Below are 11,017 nucleotides of genomic sequence, written 5' to 3' on the forward strand. Positions count from 1 at the left end.
ATATGCTTTGAGAGGGAGGTAATATATGAATGCAGTAGTTAAGTTGGCAGTGAATAGAGCACCAAATTTGGTGTCAGGATGACCTGGATCTAATTTTGCCTAAGACTTATTAGTTATGTGACCTTGGGCAAGTCACTTAGCGGGTCTTAGCCTCAGTTTCTTTATCTGCAAAATGGAAATAATAATAGCATCAACTTTACAGGGTTGTCGTGAAGCTCAAATAATAAATATAAAAAAGTGCTTTGCAAACTTTAAAGCTCTTTATAAATGATGGTTAGTAATGACTACCTCAAGTTGGTGCAATCTTCAAAGCATTCCCTTAATAAAAAAAAATAATTCACTTTTCCTTTGCCATGACTTTCGTTCAATATTGCTTATTTTCAAGGAAGTTGGAAGCTAGGGTTCTACCAGGTCCATTGTTTCTCAGTTGGACTATGGATTTCCCATAGTCCGTCATTTCCCCATAATGGCTTTCTTTATCATGTGAAAACTATATTGAACCCAACGTTGATGTTGTTTCCCACCTTCAAAGTAAAAATCATAGGGGTTTTGTCCCAATTTTTGCAAGGCCATTTTTTCCATCTCCCTCTATTCCAAATACTACCAAGTCTGTTGCTTTCCCTATAAAGAGAGGAATCCCGAGTAAATTTCAGAGCAGAGCTATCTCTGCTTCCGTGGTCTTTTGATTCCCTGGAGGCCTTAAGCATTGCTGTTTCCATTCAGGGAAATGCCTTTTATAAAATAATCGATATTCCTTTGGATCCCTACACATGGAATCTCATGGGCCCATACAAACAGAAAAATCACATATAGTTCTATGTGTGAGCCATAAATATTAGAAGTCCAAAAATTTTAGCACCTACTGTTTCCATTTCTTGCAATTGTATTTATTTCAGGCATTTGGCAATAGAGAAGTGCATGGTGGACATGAATAGGCTATAACATTACCACCAGACAACTGTGTAAGAGCAATGGCATAAAGATCATTAAAGAGATGTAAAGGAGTATGTGAGGTGTTCAGGGAGGACTAGCACCTCTGGTGTGAGGGCTTGCTGAGCCCTTTTCAGGGCTGTTCCTCCACCTTTGGTGTTCACCTGACACTTAGCACTCACCTATGGCGCCAAGAAGCTGTAGCATGCTCAGTGACCACACCCTGCCAAAACCATCTTGGCAGACAAGCTAACCCAGCCAGGTTGAGAATAACCAACAGGCCTTGTCTGTAAGTTAAGGAATGTCTTCCTCAAACATGTGAAAACTTCTGTAGGCAGACTGAGAACAATTTGTTCCGATGACCATGAAGTCAGCTGAAGCAGACACTGTGGAGCACGTGGAACTTGGTCAGACATTGAAAATGCCAAGGTCATCCTCTTCATCCCAGGCCATCACCAGTCATCTTGACTTTTATCTTGCCATTGGGCTTTGATCATTCTGGAAGAGAGAATGAAGGTGACAACCTTGTGCAGCTCTGCCTCACTTAAATCTAATTCGTGCACAAGTCAAGACATTACCTATGATGTCATTGGTCCTCTAGGAGAACAAAGAACAAACAATAATCATTAAAGAGATGTATGATTAGAAAAGGAAACGTGTTGATCTTATAGTAATGTGCAGAGATCAAAAGATGAACAGCAGATAGCCTACCAGTGCCTCAGGATGTTGGCTGTTAACCTCACATAGAATGAGAAGCTATGAAAGGTTGTGATCTCTGCTATTGGAGGGAGTACCCACATTGATTGATCACAGATCCATGAAAGGATTCAAGTCCCTGCAAATCTTTTTCATTTTTATCGTCCTCCCAGTTTCAATCTTAAATGCCCTCAGGGATGATCTGGCTTAATTTGGTTTATCGACAGGTTTTCTATAAACATTTCCCCCTTCCTGCTGCTTGCTGTTTAAAAGGTGATGCTGCTGTTAATCACCTACCTTCTTTCTCCATAAGATTTGATAGACAAAATTTATATTCCAAATAAGGGATTGTCCTTGACTTCTATTTCTCTCCATTTGGCAAGGAGATAAATTATTCAGTCGTTTCAATCATGTCCACCTCTTTGTGACCCCCCCCCTTGGGCTTTTCTTAGCAAAGTTACTGGAGTTGTTTGCTATTTCCTTCTCCAGCTCATTTTACTGACGAGGAGATTGAGGCAGAGAGGGTTAAGTGACTTAACACACAACTAAGAAGTGTCTGAGGCCAGATTTGAACTGAAGAGCCTAAGTCTTTAGGACTCCAGGCCCTGTGCTCTATCCACTGTGTCACCTAGCTGCCCATAGGGGATAGAATACTTTCTGGCTGAGATGGTTTCTAGGCTCTTTTGGTCTCCAGCATTGTGGTACATGGCCTGAACTTTTTTTTTTTCCCGAGTTCAGAGACTGCTTATTTGTTTTTATTTAGTCATTGGCCCATATATAGCAAGTTCTTAATAAGTCCGTTGATGGATTAAATGATTGGTTATTTCTGGTTTTAGGTGTTTTTTTTTTTAATTTATTTTTTTGTTTTTAGTTTACAATACCCAGTTCCACAAGTTTTTGGGTTCCAAGTTTTCTCACCCTCCCTCTCCTCCCCACTCCCCCAATATAGGTTCTACATATACCTTCACGTTAAACTTATTTACACAATATTCAAGTTGTAAAGAAGAATTGTAACCAATGGAATGAATCATGAGAAAGAAGAAACAAAACAAAGAAGAAAAAAGAAAAAAGAGAGAGCAAATAGTTTGCCTCAATCTGCATTCAGACTCCGTAATTCTTTCTCTGGATGTGGATAGCTTTTTCTATCATGAGTCTTTTGGAGCTGTCTTTGAACCTTGTATTTCTGAGAAGAGCCAAGTCTACCAAAGTTAGTCATCAGAGATACCGTATGTCTGTAATTGTGTGTAATGTTCTCCTGGTTCTGCTCCTCTTACTCAGCATCAGATCAAGTAGGTCTTTCCAGGCTATAATGAAGTCCGTCTGCTCTTCAATTCTTATAACACAGTAGTATACCATTACATTCATATACTACAACTTGTTTAGCTATTCCCCAATTGATGGGCTTCTCCTTGATTTCCAATTCTTTGCCACCACAAAAAGAGCTGCTATAAATATTTTTATACATACAGGTCCATTTCCCACTTCTATGATCTCTTTGGGATACAGCCCTAGAAGTTGGCCTGAACTTTCTAAGGAAATGTTGGTAGTGTCTGTTTTATCTAATTCCTAATTTTCCAGCAAAACCAGTTTGATATAGATCTGGTATAGATTGTCTCACACCATATCTTCTCATTTTTACTCTTCTAATTTCACACTTAATTAAATCAAATGTAACTTGTTAGATAAAATATTACATATAACTTTGAACACAAGATATTTTAGAAATTGTTCCTATTTTTAAGAATTTGTCTGAGAGATTCTTAATAGTATAGTAGATAGAAGATAGAATTGAGGTTAGGAAAACCTCAATTTAAGTCCTGACTCTGACTCATACTTGCTGTGTGACCATTGGCCAGTTACTTAATTTCTCGGTGCCCAAAGCAACTCTGCAAAACTATTAAGTTACAAACAGGTTGCTGATCTAAATCAGTGAAGGGAATTTCCATTACTAGCAATTCCCTACACCGGTGAAATCCGGAGACTGAACAAAAAACTTTTTTTTATTGCCTACACTTATGTAGTGTTTGCTGCTGGCCTTAACTATTATCCATTTCTGATCTCTAATCTTGTCCCACAGTCTTCGACCTTTGCATTTGTGACCTTCTTTCAAGGTCTAGCCCTACTGCCACCTCCTCAGTGAACCAGTTAATTTGGTTTTCTCTGTAAGTGACCCTTCCTCCTCCTCAAATTCTTCATGCCTATTTGAGTTTTCCTGTGAATGTATTACATTCTTGTTTGAATTACAGTTATTTGCATATTTGTCTTGTCTTCTACTAGATTATAAATTCTTTAAAGACAGAGTTATACATTCACACACAAACACACACATTTCTCATTTTCATATCTTTAATCTCCGATGTCGTACCTTGGCAGTATTAGGCAGTGTTTGATGAACTGGATTGAACTACAGTGTTCTCTATACATTGTCTATATCAAGTTCCTCACTGGCTTGTGGAGCTCTAGGTAGTATAAAAGGGTTTTATTTACCTTCCTCTGGGCCAGACTTAAAGCCTGTGTCCCCTGGTTTTGAAAGAAGAGAATTGACTTCACTTCATAAGTAATGGAACCCCAGTGTTCTAATGGTAATAACCATCCATGTGTGGTTTGGATATGTTGATATCTTGGGTACATATTTCTTTTTTTTTTCTTTTTGTTTTGGGTACATATTTCATATGATTCTTTTCTGTCCTAAAAAACAGCTGAAAAACATCCCCCCAAATTTGATAAATATTGTGGTCAATAAAAAAAAAACTAGTATTCTACAAATACCCTTGTATCCATTGTTCCTTTTTTATTTCACCTAATTTTAAAAAATAAAATGTTTTGTAGGTGTTCTCTTAAAAGGTTGTAACAGACTTTTTGTAGTAGCAAAAAAACAGGAAACAGTGGGTATTGGGGAATGGCTGAACATTATATAATTATATATTTGTTTTATATATACATACGCACACGCATGTATAGTATATGTGTTATATAATTGAAAAGGAGTATTATCATTCTGTGAGAAACAACAAATTTTCAACATGAGAGAACCATGGGAAGATCTGTATGAACTGATGCAGAGGAAGGTAAGTAGAAGAACAAAGTACACATGGACTGTAGTTAAGTAAATGAAAAGAATATTAAAACAAAGCCAAATACTGAGCACTTAAAATAACCAGTCTTGAGAAGAGATGGAACAGTCTGGCTCCAAACACTCATACTTTTTGATCCAGAGATATTACTACTAGACATCTATTCCAGAAAAGACCCATGTATACAAAATACTTAAGGCAGCACTTTTTCTTGTAGCAAAGAACAAGAAATAAAGTGGGCATCCATCTGTTGAGGAATAGCTGAACAATATGGTATATGAATGCAATAGGATATTATTTTTCCATCAAAAATACTGAAAGGGATGGATTCAGAGAAACCTGTGAAGACTTGTATAAATAAATACGTAATATTATATTAATCAAACAACTTCGAAAGCCTTAAGATTTTTAATCAGTGCCCTAACCAATTAGGACTCCAAAAGACTGATGGCAAAGCATGTTTCCCATCTTGCCAGAAAGGCAATGGATGATGATTGAGATGTGCAAAATGAGACAAACATTTTAGGACAAAAAAATGTGAATTTGTTTTGCTTTATTTTACTGAAGTGTTACAAGGGAAGGCTTTTATTTGGAGAGGGAATGTGGGAAGGTAATGATAATTTTAAAAAGAAAAGATCACATCAGTGGTACATTAAAATTACACAGACGAGAGCAGAAGGAAACTTATAAAGAGGCACGTGCAAGCAATATTTTTAGTGGTTAAGAAGGACATGAGAAAATCAGAATAACATGGAAGGATGTATATGAACTGATACAGAAAAAAAGCAGAACCAGGAGAATAATATTCACAAACACCATAATAATGTTGGACCTGGTTGGTGTTGATTTACTGAGTTTTTGAGCTTGTTTTTGTTTTAATCTTAATTATGAGGGAAGGTGGGCAAGTTGGTATATGGGAGGGCTGTTTCCAGAACTGAATTCAGTATTAAAAAAGGCATCAGCGGAGGGTTGTTTTTTTTCAAGTAGCATTATACTTTAAAAGATGTAAGTTGGTATAAGGACATAGGAGTTCCCTTTAACCAAAAATACCTCCCAGTTTTTAAAAAAGTTTTATTATAATTTTGACAGAATCCTTAACAGTGTTAGATTCTAGTCCCCTTATGTGGTCAAATTGATCATCCTTGGAATATATTATTTTTAGGTTAAGAAAATAAAACTATCACTTTAAAAGGTATGAAATATTCGCTGGCAATAGAAAGGCATGACTTGTTAAATGTTTTTCATTATATGCAGAGTTTCCACAGAGCATTGAAGTCGTTATGATGAAAATTTTAGATTTTACTAATTTTCCTTTTGAGTCTCTACCTATATGCGTGTATACTTTAAGCTTTAGAAACAAATTTTGGTCTCTTTGTCTTAACAGTAATTTCTACGCAGTCACTCAATATGTCCCTGCACACCCAGCTGAAGGAGTCATTAAGCAATCAGAAGTTACTGAAGAGTAAGAACGACAAGCTCTTAAAGGTGATTGAAAGCCAGAAAGAAGAGTACAAGAAGTATGTCAAGATGTTTCAAGAGAAAGATAAAAAAATATTTGACAATAAGAAGCACTTTGAAATGGAAATTGCTAAGATTAAAATTGGTATGTATTTGACCTGTGGCAAATGATCATATTTCTGTTAAAAATGAAAACTAAAATTCTTTTATGTTTTAGAATTGGAGGAAGCCTTGGCCAATGTGAAAACCTACCAGTTTAAACTAGAAACATGTAGAAAGGAAAACAAGATCCTGGATATAACGTTACATCAGCGTGAAGCTGAAATTATCCGGCTAAAAGAACTAACCAGGTAATCTTCTCATTCTAATAACACGGTAGTTGTCATATCTGACTATCTTATCAGAAGTTAAGAGTTAAAAAGGATCTTGAGCCCTGACTGTCTACAGCATACCTTTAACTATCCCCAACATCCTTCTGTCATTCAATTCAGTGTATTTATTTCCTTCCCTTCCCACTGCCCAAGACCATCCAAAGTTACTGTTTCTGATATCATCTGCCCTCTACTTTTCTATTGTCATCTAGAAAAGGAGGTGAGCTCTCCTTGACCTGCTATTGAGGAACTTTTTTCTGAATCAAACTCAGTGCCTGCTCATTCCTGAGAGATCTCCTTTCCTATAATGGTAACTAGTAATAGTTACTAGTAACAACAACCTTGTTTTTAATTCCCACTTAGTGGCCTTTCTTTTCACAAGAGCTACCTTAGCAATCTCATTCATGTACTTTGTAATCTATGCACCAAATGGGATACTAAATAATCCACATAAAATACATTCCTCTCTTTCTCACTCCATCTCCAGCTGTAACCAACCTTTAGGACTTAAAACATCTCAATCAGAGGAATATTTTCCTAGGATTTTTTTAAAGACCTCCTCAAAAGGAGATTCCAGAGCTTGCTTCAATCATCTTCCCTAGTGTTTAATACCTTTTTTCACTTTGCTTTTCATGACATCTGCGTCGTGACTCCCAGTTAACCTAGGTAGGTTAATTTGCTTAATTGGACATTTTAATGATTCAAGGAGACTAGCAGATATGTTTAGGCATAGGTACACATAGGATTTGGTACAACTCCAAAAATAATTGCAGGTTACTTACTATACACACAGTTTTTAACATTATTTTGAGTCTAAGAGGGTTTTTTGTATTTGAGTCTGGGTTTAGGCATACTGGGTTTAAGTTCATGTTAATCTCAACAGTGTCTATGACTTTATGGTATCATTTTAGGAACAGGCTTGAATCTACAAATAGTTTGATTTTTTTCTTTAAGCTAATATCCTGAAACTGGCCCATTTTTTAAAAACACTGGTGGTCAGGATTAGTTTGTGGTTTTGTGAGGTTTTTTTGTTTGTTTTTCTTAGAAACTTACTTAGAAACTAAGAGGCATTGAAAATGGACAGAACAACAGCAGTTAGTGTGTCAAATAAGTGTGCAAGCCCCCTCCTCAGTTTCTTGGGCCTCATTCTACCCCAAGTAGACACAAGTGTTCTGTTTTTACTAGCCTATAGATAGTAACTCCATACAGATTTTTGGAATATCCTTCATATTTTTGTCTGTGGTGGTCAGAAAGTAACAATGTTGGCTGGCAAATGTCACAAGCTTTCACTTATTTCATTCACCCACATGCTGCTTAAACTTTTAAATGATTACTGCTATCACGATCACTCTTTTTAGATTCTAGTTTAACTCATGGTTTAAAATTATGCAAAAAGGGGTGAGAAATGGAGCATTAGTAATAGAAAGTGTTCTTCTAAGCACTTGAATACTGCACCTGGTGATTCATATTTACATGGCAACACTTTTAATAAGTAGCCTGAGGGGAAAATATCCATTGGCTTATTATGGAAACAGATAGTTTTTTTCCCCCAGACCACCATCCTTTTGTTTTTTGTTTTAAATTTAGAAATCTGTAGCTTTTGCTGTATGATCAAAATAGGAATAACGTCTTCATTGGAATTATTTGGGGACTTTCTTTTTAAATACATAGAGTTTTTTTTTACTTTCATTTGTAGAATAAGTATCAATACTTTACATGTTAAAAGCTTTACCGATATCCATTATATTACATTTCTACAAATTATTTTTAATGATAGGATTATGCCTTGTTCTTGACTCTTTACGTTTGTAAAAGTATTATTTCCCAGTGCTTAATGACTAGTAGAAAATGTATAATAGGTATTCCCTGTTTTAAGAAAATCCAGCATGGCAGTACAGAACTCCCAGCCTTGTTAGTTAGAAGGTTCTTTAAAGATATGCTCCTCTAATTTATTTACATTTTTATAATTTTTTAACTACTTGTGGTTAGAGGAGCAAAAAAAATGCTGCTACTTACTTAAAAATCAAAAATTTTAAAAAGCCATTTTCAAAATTATGATGTAGACCAAGTGGAAAATGTTTCAATTTACATAAAGCTGATTTACAAAAAACTTTTATAGGAATCTGTTTCTTGAAACCAGTTTCACCAGCACATAAACCTTAGCCATGCTGTTCTGATAATGACCACTAGAGGGCAATATATTTTGTATGTATATGCCTAGTGGAAGGAAATAACTTGCTTTTTGTTTGAGATACCGTGAAAAAATTGGAAAAAATAGTATCTTAGAAATGAAAGCTACAGTAGAGTGCCATCTAGCCCAGCCCCTACCTGATTTATGAATTCTGTCTCATATCTGACAAGTTGTCATCTAGCCTCCCATTTCTTGTATTTTAGCCAAGTATGCAATTACAAACCAGGTACTGAACTGCAGGTACAGGACCTGAGTTCAAATCCCACTTCTGCCACTTAGCACCTGTGTGACCTTGGGCAAATTGACTCACTTCTCTGGGCTTGTTTCCTCATCTGCAGAAGGCAAAGGTTGAACTAGATGACCTCTAAGGGTTCTTCCAGTGTTCGCACTATCTCGTTCTCTCTCCATATATATATATATATGTATGTATGTATGTATATTTCTGTGAATTCACATTTTACAAGAGATTATTTTCTGAATCTCTTTTTACATGAAAATATTACAGTTGAAATGCTATTGTCATAAAATCATTTACTTTCCCTTGCAAAGTCAAAAACATTCTAGAAGTTCAGTGTTTTCCTTTATGCTTTTAACCTATGCAGGTGGTTAAAGTATCTGGGGTAAATTATTCCATGCAGTCCAGATTAAACCTAAGCCATCTGTGACATTTTATTCAAAACGGAAATGAGCTACTGCCAAAGGAAAAATATACATTGGCCAGGAAAAATAACTAATATACCAAATTTCTCCCAACAGGACTTTGCAGAACAACATGACACAACTCCTCACAAACCTCAGTGTGGACGACACTCTCTATAAGCCTAAGAAAGTGCTTACCAAATCCCTTCTAGACATGCATGAGAAACATCTACAATGTAAACAATCTCCACCTCGATTTTCCATGAGTCACCTTAAAGAGTTAGAAAACGACCAAATTTATACTCACACAGAATCATCATTTTTAAAAGAAGATCAAAAAGGGAGAGTGCCAGTTGTGCCTTATGAAAATTTCCTAAACCCTGAAGTCTGTAAACATAAACCTCCAAGTTCAGCTGATGAGGTAGACCTTGGGACTCTACCATATCATTCAAAGATACTTGCAGAAATAGGGAGTGAGACGGACACCTTAATAGATGATGAATACAGACCGAATGATGAGACAATTTACCTCCCATTTGCCATAAGCTCCTCTAAAAAGAAATCCAGCCCTGAAAGAATAAGTCCATTGCCACCGAATAATGTGTCTAACTCTAAACTGTCTGGCAGCAGTGGAATTCCTGGCTCTGAACAACAAAATGAGCTTCTTAAGCCCATCTCTTTATTTACGTCCTCAGAAGATGCGGAGGCTAATTTTGAAAAGTTCCCTAATACTTCCTCTCTGAAGAGCGAAACAGAAGTTGTATCTGAAAAGATAAGGGCAGTTAACATAGAAGATGAGCAGCTTCTAATGAAAATAAGGGAGGTAATCAGTAAGATCCCTGCTGACTTTGTGGACAGTTCTACAGGTCATAATACCTTGGCATGTCAAACTGCCACTTCTCTGTTGAAAAACAGTACTCTTTGTGACTACAGCTTTTTAAATTCCGATTTAATGTCAAGAATGTCTGACTGGAGTATGTCTTCCCTCTCTTCATTCACTTCACATGATGAACAGGACTTCAGAAATGGCCTTGCAGCATTGGATGCCAACATAACTAGGCTACAGAAAACTTTACAGACTGGCATGCTGAAGAAATGAATCTAAAAGAAAACAAAATTGAGTGTGTCCATTCTTTGTTGCAGAATATTTTGATACTTTATGCTCTATTTTTTGGAGTGTCTTTATAATGAGTGTTTTATATTAGTTTAAATTATGAGTGGAATTAACTTATCAGTGGAATAAATTAAATTTATTATTGCATCGAATTGACACTATGAAATTCGTGAAATCTGTCATTTTGAAAATTAATATTTTAGGGAACAAGCATCCTAATTATCTAGGAGAGATTTGTGAATTGTGTCCAGCATTTAGCTGCTAAATGATTAAGTTCAAATATACCATTACGATTTGGGTAAAGTTAGTGCTATCAGATAGTGTGAGGAGGCCCAGAAAAATGAGAACTGAAGAAACTCCATTAGACTTGGTAAATTAATCATTGGTGACCATTAAGAATACATTTTCAATCATGGTGGAGGTAGAAGCCAAGTTTCAGAGGGCTAAGGAATGTTAAGCTCATGAGGAAATGGTAGTAGTAAGTCTTTTAAGTTTGGCAGAGGAATGGAAATAACACTGTCCGCATGGGGAATTTGGTAATTAT

General features: G+C 36.1%; 1 protein-coding gene across 4 annotated transcripts in view; it reads left to right on the plus strand.

Annotated features, from left to right (window-relative positions):
• Positions 1–10,633, plus strand: part of CCDC14 (coiled-coil domain containing 14) — a 49,519-nt gene extending 38,886 nt beyond the window's left edge. For all 4 annotated transcript variants that reach the window (XM_036747493.1, XM_036747495.1, XM_036747494.1 and 1 more), the window contains 3 exons: positions 6,085–6,303; positions 6,376–6,508; positions 9,477–10,633. In XM_036747493.1, the coding sequence (XP_036603388.1) occupies positions 6,085–6,303; positions 6,376–6,508; positions 9,477–10,458 (1,334 nt within the window). In that variant the 3' untranslated portion in view covers positions 10,459–10,633. The remainder of the gene's footprint in view (positions 1–6,084; positions 6,304–6,375; positions 6,509–9,476) is intronic.
• Positions 10,634–11,017: the final 384 nt, after the last annotated feature.

Source organism: Trichosurus vulpecula, chromosome 2, assembly GCF_011100635.1.
Source record: "Trichosurus vulpecula isolate mTriVul1 chromosome 2, mTriVul1.pri, whole genome shotgun sequence".
Taxonomy (NCBI): domain Eukaryota; kingdom Metazoa; phylum Chordata; class Mammalia; order Diprotodontia; family Phalangeridae; genus Trichosurus; species Trichosurus vulpecula.